The sequence below is a fragment of the Taudactylus pleione genome, unplaced genomic scaffold, assembly GCF_031769625.1.
Source record: "Taudactylus pleione unplaced genomic scaffold, aTauple2 ptg001303l, whole genome shotgun sequence".
Taxonomy (NCBI): domain Eukaryota; kingdom Metazoa; phylum Chordata; class Amphibia; order Anura; family Myobatrachidae; genus Taudactylus; species Taudactylus pleione.
Window position 1 is genome coordinate 1,456,697 of NW_028285703.1, and position 27,497 is coordinate 1,484,193.

Sequence of the window (27,497 nt, forward strand, 5' to 3'; positions counted from 1 at the left end):
ATTGTTTTCCATTGCGCATGCGTACAAACCGCACTGCACGTGCGCAGTGATCGCATTGCGATAATGGACGCACAAAGGAATCCATCGCAAAGTGAGTGACAGGCTGCCAGCGTTTGGGGGTGGTGACGGGGGAGTGGTCAGAAAATCACAGGCGTGTCTGTCCGTTTGAACGCTGTTTCATGGGCGTGCATAAATTAGCCACTGCGATTGCATACGCAGCTTGAGTACTCACTGAGCATGACGAGTCTTGCAGTATCTGCGGCTGGTCAGACCTGGTGTAAATGCTGCGTGACGGGCCGATGTGCATCGATTGTACCGATGTATTTGCGGAAAGAGCGAGGTTGGTGGGATATGAGAAAGCAGTGCAGCGGGCGTCCCTATGCCGGCTGTGCTTTGGCAAGCAGTAGCATATTTTCACAGCTGCGTTCTGTACAAAATCGCAACTGTGTACGCTGCTGAACTAGTCTGTGGGGGTGTAGTACGCATGTCCTAACCCACCCTTCCCCTAGCCTAACCCTCCCGGAGGGGTGCCTAGCCCTAAGACCTCCATCGAGCCCTAAACCTAACCCTGCCCCCTCCGCGGCTGCCCGCGCCCGGCTTACCTTCGTTCGGTATGCCGGGCGTCGGTCTTCCGGTCGTCTGGTTAATGACAGGCGTCGAGTTTCCAACGCCTTTCATTAGTACCACGCCGGGATTAGAAAGTCTGGAAGCCGGCGGTTGGCATTTAGACCGTCGGCTTCCAAACTACATCCCGTCTGGGGTACAAAGCGGACCCTTAAACACAAATTTGTCCTTTAACAAGCCTGAGCTGTTTAACCACTTTATAGTTTTGTCACTCTATGACAGGACCGATTTTCTTCTGTTTGATGTCACTTTAGTAACTTTTCTTACTTCCTCCCATCTAACCAAATAATTTATGTATATTATATAAAGTGTTTTTTTTTTATGGCAGTAAAATAGTAGGACAATATCCTCTCTGTACAGAGAAATCCATTCTCTTATGAAAGCTCACATAAAAAAGCTAATTTTTTTAGGACACAAATATTTTTACAGCATAAATACTTTTTAATATGGTGTGACGTTTTTAGCTCCATCACAGTGTATAAGATCACTGATCTCTTCTCTGATATAAATTAAACAACTCTTCATAATATTATAAGACAGGCAGGGTGACTACCAGCCACGCCCCTCGTCACTATGGTTACAACGGCTGTCACACAGCCTGGGAGCCGGCTAACAGTCTCTTACTCCCTCGGTCTCTATGGTAAGTACAGTATGCGGACGGGCAGGCAGCGGCGCTCTTTCCCATTTTTGTTCTCGGTGGTGCAAGCGAAGCCCAGACAGGCAATGCCTAGGACACCCTGTTTGGGGACCTGTCGTGTGTCAGCAGTTCCGGGTCCACGTCTCCGGTGGGGGATGGACCTAATAACGGAGCAGGGACAGTGAGAGAAGCGCTGCCGTCACCCCGGCCAGTCACACAGGGCAGGTAGGAGCTCCGGTCCCCTCCTCCAATATCCTGTATCCTTCCTCCATCACCCCATACTCTGACAACCTATCTGAGAGACTCAGTGACCCTGTGCATCTGCCAGAGGGATCCTGTGTACGGTGTACCCCCTCCCGTGGTGACCCTGTCCTCTGAGTGATAATTTCAGTACCCAGTCCCCACTGGTGTCCCCATCTCCTGGTTGGTAACTTCATTATCACCCAGTTGACCCACTAGTGGCCCTCGTCCCTGGCTGGTAACCTCATTATTTATTACCCAGCCTGGTGACCCTATCCCCTGGTTGGTAGTCTCAGTGTTACCCAGCCTCCCTCCTGGTGACCCTATCCCCTGGTTGGTAGTCTCAGTGTTACCCAGCCTCCCTCCTGGTGACCCTATCCCCTGGTTGGTAGTCTCAGTGTTACCCAGCCTCCCTCCTGGTGACCCTATCCCCTGGTTGGTAATCTCAGTGTTACCCAGCCTCCCTCCTGGTGACCTTGTCCCCTGATTGGTAATCTCAGTGTTACCCAGCCTCCCTCCTGGTGACCCTATCCCCTGGTTGGTAACATTAGTGTCACCCAGCCTCCCTCCTGGTGACCTTGTCCCCTAGTTGGTAATCTCAGTGTTACCCAGCCTCCCTCCTGGTGACCCTATTACCTGGTTGGTAACAGTGTCACCCAGCCTCCCTCCTGGTTACTGTATCCCCTGGTTGGTAATCTCAGTGTTACCCAGCCTCCCTCCTGGTGACCCTATCCCCTGGTTGGTAATCTCAGTGTTACCCAGCCTCCCTCCTGGTGACCCTATCCCCTGGTTGGTAATCTCAGTGTTACCCAGCCTCCCTCCTGGTGACCCTATCCCCTGGTTGGTAATCTCAGTGTTACCCAGCCTCCCTCCTGGTGACCCTATCCCCTGGTTGGTAGTCTCAGTGTTACCCAGCCTCCCTCCTGGTGACCCTATCCCCTGGTTGGTAGTCTCAGTGTTACCCAGCCTCCCTCCTGGTGACCCTATCCCCTGGTTGGTAATCTCAGTGTTACCCAGCCTCCCTCCCTTCCTAAGTTTGGTTTCTTTGTCCTCCTGTATGTTGCAGAGGTGCAATATGTATAATAAACAACTCTGTGTTTTGTGGCAGGTCATGACTCTGTATCTGTGAAGCATAACGGCTGATTATCTCTCACAATGTCTTGGTTTGTTGACTTGGCCGGCAGAGCAGAGGATCTCTTGAATCTAGTGGACCAAGGAGCAGCGACTGCTTTAAATCAGAGCAGAGAAGACGAAGTAATCTTGGGTAGCGTCTCTGACATTCACGCGGACAAGCAGAAAGAGAATTTGCAGAGCTTCGCAAAGCCCAGCTTCATCTCCTCTGCTGCGGACAATATAAAGCACCAAAAGGCCACGCTCTTAGCCGGGACAGCCAACGTGAAGAGTGTCAAGAGGACAAATACAGATTTATCTCATGGCACTTCTGCAAATCTCTCATCACACAGGACAACCAACCAGTTTGTAAGACGCAAGAAGTCTGAGCCAGACGACGAGCAGCTGTTTGATTTTCTCAATAGCTCAGAAAAGGTGCACAATGGAGTTCTGGAACCTAAAAAAGATAATATCAGAGAGACGGCCCCCATCGGTCACTCTGCAAGAACCACCTCACAAAGTGTCAAAACAACTGAAAATATTTCCCCTAGGGTCCAAGGTAAAAAGACAAACCACATTTATTTATTTTTTTATAAATAAAATGCCACAATTTGCTGATATTAGACAATGGCTTGAGCTTTCTTGTAGATAATATCTAACTCCTCTTTAATATTTATCTGTTTGCATGTAACAGCATGAGTCTTAAATAATATACATCCAAAAATTGTGCATTTTAACTGTAGATTGAAACTTGAATTTTATTTTAAATACCCCCTTTCCAGTACTATTACCCCAGTGGTGGTCCCTCTCTTGCAATCCCTGCATTTGTCCAATTCAGGAGGTTACCGCTGCTTATAGTTAGTGGTGATTATTATATATTTTTTTATTTAGAAGGATAACAGGCATGAACATAATTTATGTAGAAATAGATGAAAGGGTGGCCAAACACATACAGATTCAATACAGAACAAGACAAGGATACGTGAGGAACCTGCTTGTGAGACCTTTCATTCAGTGGGAGAGTAGGCCAAGGGGCGATGGAACGGCCATCTTGGTTGTAAGGCATAGCAGAAGTATGGCTGTGTGAAGCAACACAACTACACAGGCTACAGGGTGTTTCGGTGAGATCTATGGTTGAGGATATACGGGCAGCGGATCTGTAGGGCTGGAGTACACGATGGGATCACAGACATGATTGTAGACCAGGGTCACAGTGGATGGTGGTCAGTCCAGGCCACAATAGTGATAAGTCTTGCAGAGTACATTGGTGCATGAAACATATGTGTAGCAGTCTCTGTGCAATGATGTTGAAAGGTTCTCCAGACAGATGGTAGTAACCAGAAATGGACTCGCGCGGAATGAAAGTCCCTCAATGGTAGGGGGCAGGCAGATTTCAGGTGCTATGGGGAGTGGACTGGAGAGGAGACATCAGAGGGAGCTGCTGTAGTGAAGGGTTGGTGTGTATTAGGCACTGACAGGGTGGCTGGATCCTCTCTCGGCACTGCTCTCACTCCCAGCTCACACAATGAAAGCCAGCGTGGGAGGATGCTCTGCTGCCCAGTCTCAGGAAGTGGCTGATAGCCTCGATTTGCTGTGGAGCAACTTTTAGCACCTGTTATTGGCGTGGGATGCTCGGGGACGTGATATTTTGGGAGGGAGGTGAAAATCGAGAGGCAGCCCAGTTTTACTAGAAGGAATAGGGAGTTCTGATTTATTTATTAAGTTACTTGTATGGTGCCTGCATATACCTTTGCACTTTACAATTGGGTTGCTTACCTCTCTAGACAATGTGTGTGGGGGATAGAAAATTTGTTTTCACAATGTCTTTGGGTCTGGTTCAGCACGGATCACGGTTGTGTTCGCAGTTGCGTAATTGCCTGCAGTGCAGCTGCGAAAATATGCTAATATCTGCCACCGCTCAGCCAGCATAGAGACCCCCACTAATGCTTTCTCACATACGTAATACCTCGCAGCCCTGCGTATATATCGGTAACATCGAAGCACATCGTCCGTCACGCACAATTACAGCAGGTCTGACCCGTTGCAGAAATTGCAAGTCTCGTCGCACGCAGTGAGTACGCAAGCTGCATAGGCAATCGCAGTGTCTAATTTATGTGAGCCCATGCAACGCCGTTCAAACGGACTGACACACCCGTGTTTCTCTGAAAACTCCCTCCCCCACAACCACTCAGAGCCTGTCACTCACTCTGCAATGGATTCCTGTCTGCGTATGTAATTACAGTGAGATCGCCGTGTATGCGCAGTACGCAGCAATTGACCTATCTGTGTACGCGGTTGCAATTGCGATCCGTGCTGAATCAGGCCCTTTGTCTTTACCTAGTTGTATTCCACAGTTTCCAGGGTTAGGTTATATACAAGCTGTGCCATCCCATGACAACCATGCTATTACGTTGCTATGACGGTGTTCCATCGAATAACAAGAGATATGGTAAGAACTTACCTTTGTTATCTCTGTTTCTACGAAGTCCATAGGGTCCACAGGGTTGACCTTGGGGGTATAGGTTGGGAACCAAATCCGGGCACCACGCAGTTAAAGCTTTTAGCTCCCAGGATGCACTTGGGTCCACTCTCCCTATAACCCCACCCCCCAGCCAGAGGCACCTCAGTTTGTAAGTAGCCAAAGGCCGGAGGAGGAGAGAAAAAGAGAGAGAAAACTGGAACACTCTAGAACCATACTCACAGAAAAGGAGACGGGAAACCGGTGACCAGTAACACAGCCCATATGAAGCCAGGTGCGTCAGGGCGGGCGCCCTGTGGACCCTATGGACTTCGTAGAAACAGAGATAACAAAGGTAAGTTCTTACCATATCTCTTGTTTTCTACTTCAGGGTCCATAGGGGGTCCACAGGGTTGACCTTGGGGATGTCCCAAAGCAGTTCAACCAAGGGTGGGGACGCTCCTGTGCTGAGAGGAGAATCCGTCGCCAAAAAGGAAGCATCCTGAGAGGCAAAGGAAACCAATGCCTAGAACCTTAAAAAAAGGTTTGGACAGAAGACCACGTGGACACCTAGTAAGGCAAAACAGCCGAGGCGCCACAACGAGCCGCCCACGAGGGTTACATGACCCGAGAAAAAACAAGCCTCAACGACAGAAATGCCTACCTATGGGTAGGCCCCTGAGGAAGACATACGAGGCCATCCAGCCAACATTTCATTATAGGCCGGCCATCGTTTCCTGTGAAAACCAGAAACCGCAGACCACCAATAAGGAGTCCGATTACCATAAGGAACTTGAACGGATCATATAAAGCCAAAGAGGCCGGACCACAGTCAATGAGGCCACACCAGCCGAGAAGACTGGGGACTGAATGGCCGTACCATAAGTTCCAGAATAATATGGAACCTAAAAAGCACTCTAAGAAGAAATACAGGGCGAGAGCAACTCACACCCTGACATGATGCCCTCCAGAAGAGGGAGCCACATGAGAACGCTCCCAATTCAGACACTCTCCTGGTTGATTTAAACACCCTGAGAGAGAGAGAGCTTAAACAATAGACCATGTAATGGCTATCACAACCAGCAGTTCGATTGACTGTCCCCGGACGGAACAAAGAACCACTACTAACTCCCCAGGAGTCCCTAGGGAGGACAAGTGGAGGCATAATCCAGAAAACACTCCAAAGGATGAACTGGATACCAGAGCGGAGCAATTCCATATCTTAACCATACCGACAGTGTAGAGATCCGCACTGTCAGGAAGGCCAGGCCAAGGGTGAAACCCAAGCCAGCCGGAAGGAATGCCAGAATATCTGAAAATCCTGGACACCGGAGGATCGTATCGACAGGTACGATACCATAAGAATTATGTATGCCACAGTCCGTGGCAGATCCCAGCAAAGTCTGGCCTATCTGCTCTAAACATCTCAATGAAGACAGAGCCAGGGAAGCCCTAGGACCACAGTAGGGGCGCAGTCAAAGACAAACGATCCAGGTCCAGGGAAAAACAAGGACCCTGAGACAACAGGTCCAGATAGTGAAGCAGTAGGAACGGAGTATCGATGAGGAGACTCCGAAAATCTCAGTACCAGTGATGTCTGGGACGAACTGGAGCCCCCAGAAGGAAAGCCCCTCCGTCTCGAATTAAACTTCCGAAGACCTCGAGGAAGAAGGGAGACCGGAGGACACAGGTACACAAAGTGGAAGGACCACTTCACTGACAAAGAGTCACTGAAGGTAGCTTCAGTACTCCTGGAGCTGGACTGTAACACCGGTAATGTGTGATCAAGTCAGAAGGCCATGAGGATCAATCCCCTCAGGGAGGCCCCCTCTGCTCACCAGGAGTTGAAACCTCTCTTGGAGAAGAGACTAGTCCCCGGGATGCACGTCGCAACAGCTGAGGAAGCCCGCTTCCCAATGGAGAGCTCCGGGAATAAACACTGCAGAGTTGGCCAGGAGAGGACCCTTGGACTATGTCAGAATGGATGACATACCTGACATTGCCACCCAACTACCAGTGTTGCCTAGATGGAAGTCACTGTTGTGACACTGTCGGACTGAACCTATTCAGGTTTACCGTGACATATGGGTTAGGCCAGAGTGAAGGTCCAAGACAGCCTAAAGTATCAACAAGTTAAGTGGCAGGACAGAAACGACAGACGTCCAACTGCCCCGAAACGAATGCGGACCAGACACTGTCTGTAGCAAAGAACACCCTGGACGAGATGGCCATAGCCACCCGGACAGAGACCAACTCGCCTCTGGAGAAAGTATCATCGTTCGAACATCGATCCGATGGGAAAAACTCGATCCATCTGGAGGGGAGTCAATTATGGCAAGGTCTGGAATGGAACTGAGCACATTCCACCCTACCAAAAGGTAGACACACTGGTAGACCGCGCATCACAAAGAGTAATGACATATGTCGAATGCGTAGATATCCGCACACTCCAAGTTGAAGAGTGGAGATCTTGTCTTACGCCAGAAAAATTCTCAGAGTCTGAGAATCCAGCAGTGCTCCCAGATGAAGAAAACCCTGTGAGGGATGTAGGGAGGACTTTTTCTCCGTTGACTAATTATCTGTGCCGAGAAGAAGCCACGGTTATCCTGACCTGGCGGTAAAGTACCTTGGTGATCCTGCTAAAAGCAGGAGACCGTCCAGAGAAAGGAGCATTCGGATACCCTGAACAGGTGAACTGTCAGAAAATCCATAAGGCTGGTAAACCCCGGTGGAGTTGAGGACAGTCCCAAAAGGCAGAGCCCGAAACTTACAAGTGTTGCTGTGGCACAGCAAACCTGAACCCATGCTGATGAGATGGCTCTGTACGTACCCGTAGGTACGTATCCTGAATACTCAGATATACCCTAAAATCCCCAGGTTCCAAACGTCGGATGATGGAGCATGGACGATTCCACCTGAGTCCAGGCACCGTTGGAATCTGATTCAGGGATTTGAGACAGAGTATAGGCAAATGAGGACCAGTCGGTCACCGCCCCAGAAAGAAAGTAGAACAACCAGTCCCTCACTGAGATAGTGAGGTTGGCCGAAATAGCTCTGCTTACCACAAAGACTGTATAGCTTTCTGGGATTGTAAGGCCCTGATCAGGTCTGAAGAAGGGCCCGTGTAACAATGCCTGTGAGGAGGCTGCCTGAGCAATGAGAGGCCGTTGAGAATCAGTACCTCACTCTGGAAATTCCCCAGATGTAGACCTGTCCCGTCAGGCTGAGGGTATATCCTCAGGTGTAGAAACAGGGTCGTCCGGAAGTCCAGGACTGCTCGGTACTGGATATGGTGGCCCCCATGGAGGCCGACAGCCTAGGAAAAAACAGGCCTTTAGGCTGACCCTGAGGACAAAAAGACTTAACAGAGTTAGTCCGAATGTAGTGGGAGTAGCTAAAGACGGTATCTCCCCATTAGTGATACTGCCAATGATGCAACGATCTTGTCAAGGTCAGGACCAAACAAGATCTTCCCCATGGAAGGAGTGTGCACCTCTGCTTTCCCATAACGCAGCCATAGGGTACTGCGGCGGATACAGACGCCGCCGAAACCCTGAAAGTTAGAAGACCGGCATCCCATGAGGTAATCCCACATATGACCACTGCATATTTTATGTGAGCGGCAAAAGATATTTGAACCTCAGGACGTGTTGGAGGGGAAAAACGTCACAAAAGCATCACCATGCGATGGCCATGGTAGGACGGGCAACAGGCCCTGAAAACGAGTACATTGATTTCAGGCAAAGTTACCACCTACGGATCCGTAAAATCCGTCCAGGCCCGGGATGGGAGGCGTATTAATGCCTGTAACCCAATGATTAACATACAAATCCATCCCAGAAGGGGATTTCCATTACTTGTGAGGACCCTCAGGGAATGGGAAACAGGAGGCCTTTGTGACTCCTCGTATCTGGCGACAGCCAGACTCCCGCTATGAGATCCACCCGCTGGGCAGAAAACGGGAGATGTATGATACAGGTGCAGGATCGACATTCTCTATATCCAGAATGAACCTGGCTACCAGCCCCAAAGCAGGGATAATAATACTTGAAATCGGCTCCCCCCATGTGAGAGGGAAAGAGCCGAATATACCATCCAGTTCACGGCAGAGCCACTGGTCAGTAACCACAGGGCATATATCACGCCAATTAGTATTTCTATAAAACAACATCCACCAGGGTGGCCGTTGTGGTAATCCCTGCAAGGGGAATGACAGACCGATGTGGTATCGGAGGTAATTCATGTACTGTGAAAAACCCCGGCGGGGAGCGACAGTCTGTTGCACAGGGGTAAATTGCAAGAAATTGCGAGATACCCCGAGTTCAAAAGGGCAGTATGGTGAAGTAACTCCAAGCGAGTGACGACAGTGGGGCCCGCCCGGCGATCCTCAAAGGAGAGGATCCTGAGAAATAAACCGCCCTTTAAGGGGGTCGTTTCTGAGTTAAAATCCTCCGCACTAATTCCTGCAGGCTATGACTTGCAGGATCGCAATAATGGGTGCAGTATCGTGTGCAATCTCCTGGTCAGATATATCTGACTATCTTGATGGAAATATTAAGCAGCGCCATACCGGTCCTGACTGACGCTAAGATTAGCTGCAGGGACCCATTATCAGCGTATGCAACTCACAGTTCCATCTAAAATATGGCAACGTGCAGCACGCAACAGTATGTGACAAACCTCACAGATATTAACAAATATATATATGTGAGGTCTCAGAACCACCCCAGGTACACCTGTATTAGGGCAGATAAAGAAAAGGGATAGATATACACTGACAGGTGAGAGAAAAAGCAGACAGTCAGCACTAGCAAAAGTCACATACAATGCAGAAAAATATATATACATACATAAGCATGACATATAATATACTGCACAATGTCGCTACATTCAACTGCCCAGATTCAGTGTCTGGGAAGGCTATAGCGCTGTGTACACTCACCCAAATGGCCAGGTACGCAGGGGGACTGGGCTCACTGACATCCTAAGAGTTCTGCAGCACCACAGAGAGAAAATGGCCACTGGAGACCTCAGAAGAAGCGTGGCCCGCGGAGGAAGCAGCTCAGCGACACCAGACTGTAGTATTGAAAGGCGCGCTGAGCTGAGGGGAGGAGCCACTAGACAGGGAAGGCTTCCTCCCCTGGCTAGCAATTAACCCCCCGGGATGCCGGCTCCCGCTGCCGCTATAATCCCTGGTGGGCTAGTGGACACGCGGGGTATGCCTCCATGGAGGGGGAGCCCGCCGCCACCGCTAGCGCCTCCGGTCTGTCCCCAGAGACCGGAGGCATAAGGCTGCATATTCACACGTGGATCACCGCAAGCGGTGACCACGCGACTTACCTGTCCCCGTCGATCCGGCAGCAGCCCAGGGATTCCTCCAGAGCCCGGCTAGTACAGACTCTGGGGTCCCGCTGCGATCTCCAGATCTGTACTGGCGTCGCAGCGCCGGCGGGGTGTAGGAGTGGCAGCTTAGACGTCCATTGGACAGTCTGATGCTGCCGCTCTGAAGAGTAGTAAAAAATAATAAAATAAAACTCTTTTAAGCTTAGGGGCTGCTAAGCAGCCCCCCTGCAGTAACGGTGACCCGACTCCGGCCGGGCACCAACTTAAACTGAGGTGCCTCTGGCTGGGGGGTGGGGTTATAGGGAGAGTGGACCCAAGTGCATCCTGGGAGCTAAAAGCTTTAACTGCGTGGTGCCCGGATTTGGTTCCCAACCTATACCCCCAAGGTCAACCCTGTGGACCCCCTATGGACCCTGAAGTAGAAATAGTGGTTGTCAGACAAGTTTTCCGACTACAGTGTTACACCCAGAGCTGGGACTCTGTGAGATTTTGTTCCAATGAGGTTGTGATTATTGTAATTACCTGGAAATATTTGTCTCAATAGGTTTATATTGTTTTTTTTGTTTGTTTGTTTGTTTTTTTACAACATTAAGCTGTGTAAAGAGAGCAGACGATTCTCTGTGAAGCCATTTATATGTTATGCTCTTTGTAGCGGGACACATACTGATTCTTTGGGTTGGAAGCCTGTTGCCAGTATCTAGTGTTCATTCTAGCACCCTGCACCTGTCACAATCCGTGCAGTTTCTATTTCCTGCCTGGGGTGTCGCTTTCTGCTCTGGTGCTTCTAGCACACACTGGTCTGTATCTGAGTATTCAGTATGATTTACCGCCGGCCACATGGTTCAAATCCCGACAGCAGCAGTGTAAATCCCGATCGTCGAAAGGTAAGTATTCACTAATCTATTTTCCCCCCCTAACCCTCCCTTAGGGGTGCCTAATCCCCCCCAATGTGCCTCCCCCCCCTAAGTGCCTAACCGTAATCCACACCCTAAGTGCCTAAACCTAAGTCCCCCCGGGGGGGGGGGGTGCATAACCCTAACCCTCCCTTCCCCTAGCCTAACCCTAATTCCCCCCCACCCCGGGAGCCCTAAACCTAACTCCCCCCATCGTGACCATCAGTCGCATTTATCGGCCATCTGAGTGAGCCGAAGAATGCAAACCTCCCCACAAATGGCTGCGGCATCCAGGCCACTGAGATCGGAGACGCAGCACTATCACTGGATATGCGCACTGCGGCCGCAGCACATGCCCGGTTTAAAGGAAATCGCCCTAGCGTCCACCTCCTGAAACGGCTCCATTGTCCCTAATGGACAATACCTCTGTGCATGAGAGAACTTGGGGAACTGGCCAGACATCCGGTGCCTGGAAGTCTGGAGGACCTAATTGCCTTCTCTGGTCTAATTTGGACTCCAGCGGCAGAGTAACCAGATCCCCCAGGCAGTAGCCTCCTTGATACTGAGCTGGAGCCTTTCAAGGGTCTAGTGAAACAATTAGCTGGCTGTGATGACCAGCTATCCCTGGTACCTCCTAAAGTCACTCAGACTCAGTGGGCTGCAGGGGAAGACATTCCGGTTCCTTGGGATAGGGCTGGTGGAACCACGGAGGGCTCCAGATCCCTTAAGACCACCAGGGAAAAGAGAAGTGCATCTTTATTTTAATACATTTAAAACACATTTCACTTGAAATACATTACACTGTGCTCACCAGGCTCTGGTTGGTGGTGTACTGCAGTCCAGGCCAGGATGGAGCTGTCCCCAGCTTCAGTGCTTCTCACACATTTTAAAATATATTTACACTTTTTTTTAGTCTAAATACTTTTTACTTTGTCCTTATTTATTCAACTAAAATAATCCTACGTGAAGATGCCATCTGATTCTATAGTATGTAGATCTTGCTTTAGCAGCAATAATCTTGCATCATATTGGAGTCACTTTGACCTACTCATTACAATACTGTTTCAGTTCATGGATATTTGAGGGCATTTGATAATGCACAGGTCACACAATAGCAGGTCTGGATCTTGACTCTGCCATTCCAAAAACTTGATTACTTTATTTTTTTAGACATACAGGGCCTGATTCCCAGTTAGGAGCAAATAATAAAACAAAAATGGAGCAATTTGCACCATGATAAAACCATGTTGCACTGCAAGTGGGGCAGATGGATTCTGGGGGGAGATGTATCAAACCTTGGAGAGAGAGAGAGAAAGTGGAGAAACAGTCTATGAAATGACAGAAGTTGATTGATTGCTTGTGACTGATCGACTCCAGAGGACCCCAGTGCAATAGAGGATGGGAGGGGTGGCCACTACACTGCCTTCATGGCTCTAAGTAGTAGGGATGGTCATTGATGTGGTTACCATCGATGGCGATGTAGCATGTGGCCATCGATGATTATCAACTGTTCTTTGACTGACTAGCCAGTGGACCAATTATAACCTGGGGTGTGGCTTCTCAGGAGTCGGGGGTGGAGCTATTCTCAGTGTGCCAGAACCTATTTAAAAAAACAAACAAAACGATTGGTTATGCTGTGCCATCGATGGAGGGAAACCATCCGGTTCTCCCCCATTGATGGTAAAAGCATTCGACATCAGCCATAAACCAACGATGATTATGAATCATCGATGGTCGATGACCAACCCTGCAAAGCATGCAGACTGACTGCTCTCGCTGACAACCAGGTGAGAGAGTCCCCATCGACATAATACATTAATTGCCGATTCTGTATCTTAGAACAAAATTAATAATCACTTGGCAACGACACTTGGCACTGCTAGTTCTTCTATAAAGAGGAGCTCATGGCGAGGCGTCTTGATATTGTGACTGCAATACAACCCGCATTGTCACCCGTCCATAAGTGTGCTTGTACTCATGGTGATATTCTGCGTATGGTCTTGGTAAACACGACATGGTGCAGGAAGGCAAACCCTCCACTTCGCTCTCGTCCATCGAGGGGACATTCTTGCCAAAGTCCGGTGCTCCAGCTTGGATGTATTTTTCAAACCTAAGCTGAACTGCAATGTTTTTTTATTATTATTTTGGACAAAGGGAACAACGAGCTACCATAGAATGAAAGCCACATTTATTCCGTCTTCGGCTGATAGTAGGGGCATGAACATCTATCTCGTTGTCAGAGGCCAATTGATTCTTGTATGTCATCTTTGCAATATCTTGAAGCATCGAACAGTCTGATCGTTGGGAGAATTTGCTGGGACTACTCCTAAGGAGATTGGCAAATGACTGTTTCCTGCTTTGTAAATACCCTTTCTCACTGTAGAATAATGGACGTCAGATTATTTGTAAATGGTCTGAACTCCTTTCTAGACTGATGGGGGCAACAGTTGCTTCTCAGAGACTATTGCCGATGTCTTTTCTCCTTGGTAGCCTGAATGCCCCAGGTGACACGATACAGGTGGTGGCCCTTCCTGAAGATCACATAGTAAAGTGCATTTGTGTGGCAGCGTTCAGTGACGTTCCTTACCAACATGGCAACGGTAAATGTGTATTTGATTTTGAAAGCAAGACTTCTTCAGGCTGGCTTCTAAAAAAAAAAATAATAATGACAAAGTAATATCGCTTATTGGTCATTGTAGAGAATTCATTAATACATTTTAGAACCTGGGGGAGATTTTACAAAGCTTGGGAAGACACAAAGTACCATTCAATCAGCTCCTGTCATTTTTCAAACACACCCTGTAAAGTGACAGGAGCTGATTGGTTGGTACTTATCTCTCTCCAAGCTGTGATAAATGTGATATTTAACAAGCACAGCTTAGAGTGAGGATGCACTTTCTTCTGTCACATATATTTGAATATATAGATGCCGATTTTTCTTAGAAATAAAGACATATAGTGTATTTTAATCAAAGTACTATATTTATTCTCCCATCTTGTTGGTCCTTGCAGGGGATCAGACTGACTCTCCGTCTGTACAGAGCGCTCAGGAAGACCAGACCAAGGACCGTATACCACCAGAAGCGGCCTCCAGTCCTGGCCCCACTAATGGAGATCAAAAGTCCCATGAACTGTCCAACCTCCGCTTGGAGAACCAGCTGATGAGAAGTGAGGTCCAGTCTCTTAACCAGGAAATGGCGACTTTGATCCAAAGGTCCAAGGAGACACAGGAAGGTAACGACAAACCCTTCGTACTGCAGAATGGATTTTTAACACCTTCATGACCGGAGGTATTTTGCGATTTGCTGATTGAACTTACATTAGGTTTTCTTTTGATTGTGTACTATAGTAGAATACATTTTTATATTAATATTTTTTTTTTATTTCTAACAGTAAGTGCACAATACAAAGGCAAAGCCTGGGTAATAAATAGTCATACCTATCACCAGAAAATGTACACTAATAAACTGAAAGACGGGGACAGCAGCCAATGTGATAGAAGGTTCCCATTGAGAACGTGCGGAACTCTGGTAGGAAGTGTACACCCCCGTTACGTGGGCTTTCATATTTCTAGATAGTGGCGAGGAATGGTGGAAGTGGAATGGTGGAAGGGTCCATTGTGGAGGGGCCCATTGTTACAGGGGATTTGTGGAGGGGCCCATAGTGGAAGGGGAATGGTGGAGAGGCCAATGGTTACAGGGGATTTGTGGAGGGGCCCATGGTTACAGGGGATTTGTGGAGGGGCCCATGGTGGAAGGGGAATGGTGGAGAGGCCAATGGTTACAGGGGATTTGTGGAGGGGCCCATGGTGGAAGGGGAATGGTGGAGAGGCCAATGGTTACAGGGGATTTGTGGTGGGGCCCATGGTTACAGGGGATTTGTGGAGGGGCCCATGGTGGAAGGGGAATGGTGGAGAGGCCAATGGTTACAGGGGATTTGTGGTGGGGCCCATGGTTACAGGGGATTTGTGGAGGGGCCCATGGTTACAGGGGATTTGTGGAGGGGCCCATGGTTACATGGGAATGGTGGAGGGGCCCATGGTTACAGGGGAATGGTGGAGAGGCCAATGGTTACAGGGGATTTGTGGTGGGGCCCATGGTGGAAGGGGAATGGTGGAGGGGCCCATGGTTACAGGGGTTTTGTGGTGGGGCCCATGGTTACAGGGGATTTGTGGTGGGGCCCATGGTTACAGGGGAGTGGTGGAGGGGCCCATGGTGGAAGGGGAATGGTGGAGGGCCCATGGTGGAAGGGGAATGGTGGAGGGGCCCATGGTTACAGGGGATTTGTGGTGGGGCCCATGGTTACAGGGGAATGGTGGAGGGGCCCATGGTTACAGAGGAATGGCGGAAGGGGAATGGTGGAGGGGCCAATGGTTACTTTTTGAACATTTATTTTCATCTCGACAAGTTTAGACTCAAAATACTTGAAATTTTAATACTTTAATTGGGATAGGTTATGACCATTATATGGCCCAAAAATATTTAATGTTGTCAAATATTGTTTAGGTATTTATTTTTATCCAGTTGGTCTGTTTAAGCCACCCACATATGTCAGCATTCATAGTGACTAACCTAAGGGTCCCACAGATCCAGATGTGCGATCCAATCTGTGTCTAATGTGGCCATACACATGAATCTCTTAGGTCTCAGGACCTGATTCAGAGGCGCTCGCAAAAAGCGAGCGCTCGCTCTGAATCAGGGCGGCCGTTTTTTGTTTTTTTTTAACCCGGCCTCCTGGCCGCTCGCTAAGCTGTGGGTGACTAGACCCTTTTGGTAGGGTCTCGTTCCCGCAAGCACCAGTGAGCTTCCTGCTCTAACAGAGCAGGAAGCTCACTACTGACATCACAAATGGAAAGATACCCTGGTGGGTATAAACAGGCGCTGAAATGTGTTGTTTTACTAGCAGCTACTAAGAAAAAAGGGGAAGTCACTCCCTATAGTACATATAGAATCACACACAAAAGAGCAAGTAGCGCTGGTGAAATTTAAATAACATATATAGCATGTAAACTGTGGTATTTAGTAAATAAAAGATTTAATACATATAAGAATGCTACTGATTCCACAATAGGATAGATACAGTCAGCACATAACAATTCCGTCCGATGCTGAATCGCCCCCAGAGTTTACATTTCAGTTGCTTCTCCAATTGCATCCAAAGAGAAGTAACTGGGATGTTCTCGAAAGGCGTTGAAACACATCTAAGTATAGGCTGGTACAAGTGCGCGCTGAAGATGATCACTATCAAGCCAAGCCGACATAAAGAGAGCAAAGTAGATGCACACTAGTAAATCTACGCATTTGGATCCATGCACGCAATGCGGCAGTAAATAGTGTCTATTTGGATTCTTTCTCCGCCATATATTGGTCAGTAGACTAATGTACCCAAGGGACAAGTTCTACTACTAGATATGTCAATATGGTCATGGCCTGTGCTGTACAACTCCTTTATAATCTACCATTTAGCCTGTTATAATGACCCTTGCCGTTTCAGAGGCCAGTGCTGAACTATAGGGAAATAATACTGTTTGGCATTGCAGAATTGAACGAAGCACAGACGCGGATAGGGAAGTGGAATGGGGACAATTCCAAGAGTGACAGGACGGCGAGAGAGCTTCGAGCTCAGGTGGATGATCTGACGGAGGCAGCAGCTGCAAAGGACTCTCAGCTGGCAGTGCTCAAAGTCCGGCTGCAGGAAGCTGACCAGTTACTGAGCAGTCGCACAAGGACTCTTGAGAAGCTACAAAGTGAGAAATCAAGGTGTGATACTGTTATGGGGGAGTAGAATCCATGTCATAGGTTCAAGGTAGGAAACGGGTCTTTCACGTAACTCATGGACCAGGTTAACTGAAGGCATTCATGCCCAGCTTCGGTATAGACTCGGTCCAGCCTTATAGTGATAGTGTTATACTGTAAGAGTTGCTGACCTATTGTGATCCCCAGGATTCTTCAGGACCACAGTGAAGGGAGCAGTCTCCATAGCCAGGCCTTGCAGACCATGCAGGAGAGGCTCCGGGAGGCAGAGGCCAATTTACAAAGGGAACAGGACGGTTACAAGCAGATGCAGGTATGTCCTAACAGCAAACGCCAACTCGTTTTATTCTGGTTATTGGTCTGCGTTAATCTGCCAGATAAAAGTGAGTATGACCCCTTATGTCCACATTTACCCCACAGTAGGTATAGATCCCCAGTGTCACGCCCCTTCTCACGTGTCCTTTGATCCACATTTAAGGATAAGCGCCCACCACTGGCACTAAACTCCCCATGTCTATAGATCGCCCTCCTTCCTCTTCAGTGTCAATTGATCCTTCTGTGTGGATAACCTTCCACCCCCCCCCTGTGGTTAGAGATGCCTCGGAGTGCACAGTTCGGCCTAATAGGGATCAGGTGGGAACTGAAGTTCACTTCTACGTACAACATTCTGGGGTGCAACATTGGCAGTGATGTCATAGGACAGAGGGCCTCATTCAGCAACTGCCAAAGTGTACGCAGGCGGTCGATTGTTGCTTACTGCTCATGCATCGCAGTTCGCCTGCGCGAATGTCTCACTGCGATCGCAGTGAATACGCAGACCCATCGCAGAGTGATGGACAGGAAGTACCTTTTGGGGGTGGTGACGGGGGAGTGGACGGAGAAACGCAGGCGTGCCAGTGCGTTTGAACGCCGTTACATGGGCGTGCATAAATTAACCACTGCAATGCCATAAACAGATTGAGCTCTCACTACGTTCAGGAAAGTGATCAATTTTGTGGTAGGGTCATACCTGCCTTAAATATGCGAGTGGCTTCGATGTTACCGATGTTTTGGCTGGATTGCAAGGAATTACGGATGTGCGAGAGGGGAAGTTGGCGTCTGCATGTTGTCCGTGCGAGTGCTTTGCCATTGCAATTATTAGCATATTTTCGAAGCAGAACTGTGTACGCGATTGCAACCTCGATCGCATCAGCGATCCTTGCTGAATGAGGCCCGGAGATCACTACTTCACTGCGGGGGATTGGACCAGTAGGAGTAAATCTGTATTTCCTGTTTGAACACCAGGGTACAAAGCATGACAGCATGGTCCCATGTGCTTGTTAGGTGGTTAAGATCTTTATTGGACACGTTGGTAAATCCAAAAGGCATCCTCTTTTAGCTACATTAACAGGCCCCAGTGATGTCAGGATGGGTTCCAGCTACGTCATCTCATCACGAATGGCTGGATAACAACCAGTTTGGACAACACTTTTGTGGCAACGCCTTTGCTAGGCTTCCAGGCTGTGTAGAAGTATTTTTGTATACAGTCGGCTGTACAGCCTTTAATAGCTTTAATTGTTTTTCAGATAGTTTGGAATAAACTAACTGGTGTTACTGATGTTTGCTTAAGTCTAAAGGGGTTGTTAAGTTTGAACAATTCCTCCTCTCTTTGACACCCTCTATGTCGTCTTGTGCTGTGTGCTGCTACGACATTTGGTAATGAGAAGGGGCCCTGCCATATTGGCTCATATATAGACAACATCTTTAAATGATCCCTAAAACTGATGCAGCCAGGAGAGTAAGTGGAATACAGTTGGAAAATCAAAAGTTATTGCACCCAAATCAGATTGTTTTGGGGTCTGCGCCTGTGCAGCATGGGTCCTGCGATCTCACTCGCAGACCCCCTCCATCCCAAGGCGCAGCATGATTGACATGTTGCGATGTTTGGGTGGAGGGGGTGTGGCTGGCCACTGTTCCCGGAAATGGGCGTGTCTTCCCCGTTTTTCCAGGAGGGACTAGGCCAATGTCTGCGTTGGTGCTTCAGCTTCTGCCACATGGCCAAAGGAGCAACCATCGTGATGGTGGTCCCAGGCTGCGACGGCAGATGCAGCGAGGGGTTGTCTGTTTCCTACAGATACCTCCTGCTGCATTAGCGTTTGAGATGGACGGAATCGCACAGCCGCGCGCGCTTGTGGCTCTGCAATTCCGTCCATCTCTAAATTGGGCCCCACTGTGCCTGAGCTTTTCCACCCTTCCATAAATATTACAGTATCTTCTTCAACTAATATTTCCACAGAATGAATTTGCAGCCCGTCTCAGTAAGGTGGAAGCAGAACGTCAGACCCTGGCGGAGTCCGTCGTTAGTGCAGAAAAGAAACACATAGAGGAGAAGCGGAGGAGCGACGATCTGCAGCAGCAGCTGAAGACTGCTAGAGCCTCAGCGGAGTCTGCGAAACAGGAAATGATGGATTATAAACAGAAAGCAACTCGCATCCTACAGGTGAGAACAGAGAAGTGCAGGGCGTCCCCTGCTGGGCACAGATGTTTATGCAGCCCCACATAACCATCTCTCCAGGGGGCTTATTTATGAAATTTAAAAGGACATTTCATTTAATAACAAAAACACCCACCGGCCAGTCCCTGGACAGCACAACAGCGGGGACACGGCTGCGGCCGGAGCTCCAGAGGCAGGTACGAGGATCGCCGCACTGCGATCCCCCTCCGGTGGGGGAGGTCACCGGAGGGGATGGTAGTGAGGACCCGGTCTTTTCCGCCCACCTACTAGACCACCAAGGACATGGGTAAAATGGCGGCAAGGCCCCGGGGGGGTCGGCCATGGGGAGGGAGTATCTCCCATTTATCTCCTCCCCATGCCTTTTGGCGCACTCTCCAATAGGCGTCCGTGTTAGTTATCTGCTGCCCATTACTACTAAGTGGCAGAGCTCAGTGGGATAAAGTGCATTTATATCAAAGTCCCATCTTGTAAATGTCAAATCAAATAACAGATATAGTGCACCATGAATGTGATGGTATACCTTATATACCCTGTATGCCAGAAATAATGCCCCCTTTTTACAAAATCCCTCAATACATAACCTGATATCTCTGCCAAATCAAATATCAAGAACTCATATTGATAACCGCTACCTAATAATATAGTTGTGTATATAAATCAGATGGCCCTCTATATAGTATATCATGATGCATATAATGTTAGTGTTGGCAGTCATATGTTAGTGTTGGCAGTCATATGTTAGTGTTGGCAGTCATATGTTAGTGTTGGCAGTCATATGTTAGTGTTGGCAGTCATATGTTAGTGTTGGCAATCATATGTTAGTGTTGGCAGTCATGCAGAAACCATACAGATTAACCAGTTCATGGATGCACTATAATTGAAGATGGGGAAGAAAGTAATTGTCAGTGTAACGGAATTCAGTTAGCGGTGACGGCCATGAAGTGTTGGAGGAACAGCAGGAACGCCGTCTTCTCACGGCCACCATCATCGCAGGGAAATGTGCAAGGTTGGGGTACCGTAATTCACAGTGATGTGTGCAGCCGAGCATTGATGAGGATTGAATTCTCCTAATTGTCACCTTTTGTGAAGCCCGGCCTGGTAATGGAGGACATTAGAGTGATTTCTGTTTATAGAATGACCCCTGACGGACATTCCTGCATTTCTCCCCAGTCCAAAGAGAAACTGATCAGCAGCCTGAAGGAGGGGTCTGGCCTCGAGGGGCTGGACAGTCACACAGCCAGCAGCATGGAGCTGGAGGAGATGAGACACGAGAAGGACCTTCAGAGGGAAGAGATCCAGAAACTCCTGGCTCAGATACAGCAGCTGAAAGCAGAATTACAGGTGGGACCATATTTAGTGCTTTCTTCTCTATTCAATAGTTACATTTATGTTCTACTTCTTATCTGTTCCACCCTAATTCTGATGGCTCTGGTATGCCATTGCAGACAGGGGAGACAGATCAGCAGTATGGTATGGACCTAAATAAAACCATGGCCTCAGCACACATTCATCTAGAGCAGAGGTCTTCAACCTTTTACACAGTGTGGGCCACATTAAAAAATTCAACGAAGCCCGAGGGCCACTAAGCTATACGCCGCACTATAGCACAATCTTGATTCACCCAATTCACATTACACTACATAGTCGTGTCCCTTATTCATGTATGACACACAGCAGTGCCCCTTTTACACAACGCCCACATTTGTGCCCCTTATACCCAGTGCCCACAGTAGTAGTGCCTCTTACACATAATGCCCACAGCAGTAGTGCCGCTAATGCAATGCCGACTGTAGTAATGCCTCTTATGCAGTTCCCCCAGTAGTTGTTGTGCCCCCAGTAGTGGTAGTGCCACATATGCCATGCCCCAGTAGTGGTAGGGCAGTGCCCCTTATGCAGTGCCCACAGTGATAATGCATCTTATGTAGTGCCACCAGTAGTGGTAGTACCCCTTATTCAGTGCCCCCATTAGTGTTGCCCCTTATGTAGAGCCCACAGTGGTAATGCCCCTTATGTAGTGCCCCCTATGCAATGCCCCCATTAGTGGTGCCCAAGTATTAGAGCCCCCAGAAGTAATTCCCCCAGTACTAGTGCCCTAATAGAAATGCCCCCTAGTAGTAGTGCCCCCAATAGTAATACCCCTAGTAATAGTGCCCCTAATAGTAATGCCTCCTAGTAGTAGTGCCCTTAATAGAAATGCCGCAAATAGTAATGACCCCTAGTAGTAGTGAAGCCGCTTACAAAACAAAATACTACTACTTACCTTAAACCCCGCTCCCGCATCTGCTAGCTCCAATCCGCCCGGCTGCTCTTCTGTCTGAACTATGGGACAGACGTCATGATGTCTCTCCCGTAGTGCACTGCACACACTGCGGGAACCGGAGCTCAGAAGTTGGCTCCGGCTAGCGGTGCTGGTAGGGAGCCGGGCACCCGCTGGTAACAAAATCTCAGCGGGCGCCCAGCAAATGGAGATTTTTGGTCGGCCGACAGAGCTCCACGGGCCACGGGTTGAATACCCCTGATCTAGACCTATCCATATAATACTTTAAAGCAGAGTTTCCCAAACTCAGTCAGCAAGGCACCCAAACTGTCCAGGTTTTAAGGCTAACCATGGTTGAGCACAGATGGTTAAATCTGAATGACTGAGGTACTAATGAAATTATCTATGCCAATGCATATATATACTGAAAACCTGGACTGTTAGGGTGCCTTGAGGACCGAGTTTGGAAGCCTCTGCTTTAAAGTATAGTTACACTATTCAACGCTTGGTTTAAAATAACTCAGCTTCTGGCTGCAGAGCACCAAACCTTATTGCTCTAGAACTTCAGGCCGCTGATGCAGTTACCATTCATATTCCCGGTGTAATAACTACTGGCAAGTAAACAGGGTTAATGGAGAAAGGTGGTAGGATCACCAGGAGTCGGGTAAGTGAGGATAAAGGGTTTGAAGGCCTGTTGTAAAGAAGGCTGAGTGGCTTGTGTCATTCCTTCACAAAGAGATGCACACACAGGTGTTTATGTTGAAACATGGGAAAGCTTTACCTTTCGGACTTCATAAAGCAGCAGATTCAGAGGGGTTTCTGACGCACATTGTGGTACTAAACTCCGATCTTCCTACAGGATCGGCCCATATCGGTCTGATGCACCCTCTTGCTACCTCCTTTACATTCTTCTACTCTTCCTCATATGATTAATGTTACGGCTATGTTGTACAAATGTCTCCATTCTCAGGCCTGTGGCACTGTTTCTCTGTTGTTTCTTCGTGTCATTGTTTCCCAAACTCTGGGCCAGATTCAGACCCGCTCGCGAGCGAAGGACGCTCGCAAGCGGGTCGATGTTGGCCGAATGCGCATGCGCACAACGGAGGGAGCTCCGTCGTGCGCATGCGCGAGATCCGGCGAGCGATGAGGAATACGTCGCTCGGGGTCTCGCACCAAAGGGGGCATGCTGTCGATGGTGACTGACAGCACGTCCCCTTTGGTGGGCGTGCCGGGGCGTGGTTGCCAGATGGAGGCGTTCCCATGGGAACGCCTACCGTCTGAAGCCGGCCCCACTGACATCACTAGTGATGTCAGTGGGAGTGATTTTGGCTCTGATAGAGGCAAAATCACTCCTGGGCTTGCGGCAGCGAGACCCTACCGCAGGGTCTCGTTGCAAGCCCGATGGTCGCGATGGTCTTGACCATCACGGCCATCATCATGGACACTCGCATAAGCTGTGGGTGGTAAAAGTGTACCTGTATAAAACGCACTCTGGAGTCGCCCATGTGCTGAGCAAATACTTCTAGAAATGTAGCCTATTAACTGGATGGAAACCACCATCTTCAATTCGTTCCTATCCAGTCACTAGGAAGCAGTGACATCACTGAGAATGCAGCCTATCCAGTCACTAGGAAGCAGTGACATCACTGAGAATGCAGCCTATCCACTCACTAGGAGCCAGTGACATCACTGAGAATGCAGCCTATCCAGTCACTAGGAAGCAGTGACATCACTGAGAATGCAGCCTATCCACTCACTAGGAGCCAGTGACATCACTGAGAATGCAGCCTATCCACTCACTAGGAACCAGTGACATCACTGAGAATGCAGCCTATCCAGTCACTAGGAGCCAGTGACATCACTGAGAATGCAGCCTATCCAGTCACTAGGAGCCAGTGACATCACTGAGAATGCAGCCTATCCACTCACTAGGAACCAGTGACATCACTGAGAATGCAGCCTATCCAGTCACTAGGAGCCAGTGACATCACTGAGAATGCAGCCTATCCACTCACTAGGAACCAGTGACATCACTGAGAATGCAGCCTATCCAGTCACTAGGAGCCAGTGACATCACTGAGAATGCAGCCTATCCAGTCACTAGGAGCCAGTGACATCACTGAGAATGCAGCCTCTCCAGTCACTAGGAGCCAGTGACATCACTGAGAATGCAGCCTCTCCAGTCACTAGGAGCCAGTGACATCACTGAGAATGCAGCCTATCCAGTCACTAGGAAGCAGTGACATCACTGAGAATGCAGCCTATCCAGTCACTAGGAAGCAGTGACATCACTGAGAATGCAGCCTATCCACTCACTAGGAAGCAGTGACATCACTGAGAATGCAGCCTATCCACTCACTAGGAAGCAGTGACATCACTGAGAATGCAGCCTATCCAGTCACTAGGAGCCAGTGACATCACTGAGAATGCAGCCTATCCACTCACTAGGAACCAGTGACATCACTGAGAATGCAGCCTATCCAGTCACTAGGAACCAGTGACATCACTGAGAATGCAGCCTATCCAGTCACTAGGAGCCAGTGACATCACTGAGAATGCAGCCTATCCACTCACTAGGAACCAGTGACATCACTGAGAATGCAGCCTATCCAGTCACAAGGAGCCAGTGACATCACTGAGAATGCAGCCTATCCACTCACTAGGAACCAGTGACATCACTGAGAATGCAGCCTATCCAGTCACTAGGAGCCAGTGACATCACTGAGAATGCAGCCTATCCACTCACTAGGAACCAGTGACATCACTGAGAATGCAGCCTATCCAGTCACTAGGAACCAGTGACATCACTGAGAATGCAGCCTATCCAGTCACTAGGAGCCAGTGACATCACTGAGAATGCAGCCTCTCCAGTCACTAGGAAGCAGTGACATCACTGAGAATGCAGCCTATCCAGTCACTAGGAACCAGTGACATCACTGAGAATGCAGCCTATCCAGTCACTAGGAAGCAGTGACATCACTGAGAATGCAGCCTATCCAGTCACTAGGAGCCAGTGACATCACTGAGAATGCAGCCTATCCAGTCACTAGGAACCAGTGACATCACTGAGAATGCAGCCTATCCAGTCACTAGGAACCAGTGACATCACTGAGAATGCAGCCTATCCAGTCACTAGGAACCAGTGACATCACTGAGAATGCAGCCTCTCCAGTCACTAGGAAGCAGTGACATCACTGAGAATGCAGCCTCTCCAGTCACTAGGAAGCAGTGACATCACTGAGAATGCAGCCTATCCAGTCACTAGGAAGCAGTGACATCACTGAGAATGCAGCCTATCCAGTCACTAGGAAGCAGTGACATCACTGAGAATGCAGCCTATCCAGTCACTAGGAGCCAGTGACATCACTGAGAATGCAGCCTATCCACTCACTAGGAACCAGTGACATCACTGAGAATGCAGCCTATCCACTCACTAGGAAGCAGTGACATCACTGAGAATGCAGCCTATCCACTCACTAGGAAGCAGTGACATCACTGAGAATGCAGCCTTTCCAGTCACTAGGAAGCAGTGACATCACTGAGAATGCAGCCTATCCAGTCACTAGGAAGCAGTGACATCACTGAGAATGCAGCCTATCCAGTCACTAGGAGCCAGTGACATCACTGAGAATGCAGCCTATCCACTCACTAGGAACCAGTGACATCACTGAGAATGCAGCCTATCCAGTCACTAGGAACCAGTGACATCACTGAGAATGCAGCCTATCCAGTCACTAGGAAGCAGTGACATCACTGAGAATGCAGCCTATCCAGTCACTAGGAGCCAGTGACATCACTGAGAATGCAGCCTATCCACTCACTAGGAACCAGTGACATCACTGAGAATGCAGCCTATCCAGTCACTAGGAGCCAGTGACATCACTGAGAATGCAGCCTATCCACTCACTAGGAAGCAGTGACATCACTGAGAATGCAGCCTATCCAGTCACTAGGAACCAGTGACATCACTGAGAATGCAGCCTATCCAGTCACTAGGAACCAGTGACATCACTGAGAATGCAGCCTATCCTGTCACTAGGAAGCAGTGACATCACTGAGAATGCAGCCTCTCCAGTCACTAGGAACCAGTGACGTCACTGAGAATGCAGCCTATCCATTCACTAGAAAGCAGTGACATCACTGAGAATGCAGCCTATCCAGTCACTAGGAAGCAGTGACATCACTGAGAATGCAGCCTATCCAGTCACTAGGAACCAGTGACATCACTGAGAATGCAGCCTATCCAGTCACTAGGAAGCAGTGACATCACTGAGAATGCAGCCTATCCACTCACTAGGAAGCAGTGACATCACTGAGAATGCAGCCTATCCAGTCACTAGGAAGCAGTGACATCACTGAGAATGCAGCCTATCCACTCACTAGGAAGCAGTGACATCACTGAGAATGCAGCCATTCCAGTCACTAGAAAGCAGTGACATCACTGAGAATGCAGCCTATCCAGTCACTAGGAAGCAGTGACATCACTGAGAATGCATCCTATCCAGTCACTAGGAAGCAGTGACATCACTGAGAATGCAGCCTATCCAGTCACTAGGAAGCAGTGACATTATTAGTTTATAGTTGGCTGTATTCTCATGAGTACTTGAAATGCTGTTTGTTTTGTGTCTCGTTTAACAAAATGACATTTGGTTAATGTCCTTTTGTTTTTTAGTCTAGAGCATGTATTGTGGTTCGTGTTCTGTATGTCAGAGAATGTTGGGGTGATTTTTTGTTCCTGACACTCAAATTATTCCCCTTAGCTGATGATTAGTCTGTTGTCATCCTCTGATTTGTCCTCTTTCAGGATGTGGAGAGTCAGCAGGTGAATGAAGCAGAGTCAGCCAGGGAGCAGCTCCAGGACCTTCAGGAGCAGATATCGGAGCAGAGGAGAGGGAAGCAGGAGCTTGAGGCAGAGCTGGAGCGCCAGAAACAGGTAATGACCATAAAGGTTTAACCTCTTCATTACTCCAGAGCAACGAGTGATGAGCAAGCAGCACATTTGATGCAGCTCATTCCTTTCCTATAAACTTTCACTGGCTACTTCTCCCTGTAGTATTGGGGAGCCAGCTATGTATTGCGTACTAAATACACAATAGTTATACTCAATACTATTCTTCAGTAGAATAGTATTGAGTGTGTGCAACTACTGGGCAGAGAGGGTACTGGTGTGCTGAGATGCCAGGACAGTGGTGCACTGAGGTGCGGGGGTGTCAGAATAATGGATTCTTCCTATGATTTCCATGGTTTACTGTGTGTGTGTGTGTTTGCTTTTATTAGGAATTGCAATATACTCAAGAGGATCTATACAAGACAAAAACTACTCTGCAAGGAAGGATCAGAGACCGTGAGGACGAGATTCAAAAACTCAGGAATCAGGTGATTGCTCAGTGTAACCTTGTTACATAAAGTGATTTTACCCAGCTCATCATCAAACTACATTAGTTGGTGTCATTGTTACTGAGCACAGAGAAGAACAGTCGCTGAATAGCATTGCTCTTTAGTGAGTGTTTTGTGCATTTCAGCTTGTATGTGACATTGTAGTACACCTTGCAGAGCTTATTTGGCAGTTTCTTGTACAGCCGGGAATGTACAGTACTTTTGACAGATTAGAGAGAATGTCTATCCCCATACGTTTATAAGATGGCCAGACCCACCTCACCAACCCCTCCCCGGGCATCTCGGTCATTA

General features: G+C 48.6%; 1 protein-coding gene across 1 annotated transcript in view; it reads left to right on the forward strand.

Annotated features, from left to right (window-relative positions):
- The first annotated feature begins 1,287 nt into the window (after positions 1-1,287).
- The window catches only part of GOLGA5 (golgin A5), a 41,958-nt gene continuing 15,748 nt past the window's right edge, over positions 1,288-27,497 (forward strand). Inside the window, exons 1-9 of the mRNA XM_088462977.1 lie at positions 1,288-1,486; positions 2,610-3,170; positions 14,318-14,539; positions 16,845-17,064; positions 17,248-17,371; positions 19,334-19,537; positions 20,723-20,893; positions 26,614-26,742; positions 27,087-27,185. Coding sequence (XP_088319103.1) covers positions 2,657-3,170; positions 14,318-14,539; positions 16,845-17,064; positions 17,248-17,371; positions 19,334-19,537; positions 20,723-20,893; positions 26,614-26,742; positions 27,087-27,185 — 1,683 coding nt within the window. The 5' untranslated portion in view covers positions 1,288-1,486; positions 2,610-2,656. The remainder of the gene's footprint in view (positions 1,487-2,609; positions 3,171-14,317; positions 14,540-16,844; positions 17,065-17,247; positions 17,372-19,333; positions 19,538-20,722; positions 20,894-26,613; positions 26,743-27,086; positions 27,186-27,497) is intronic.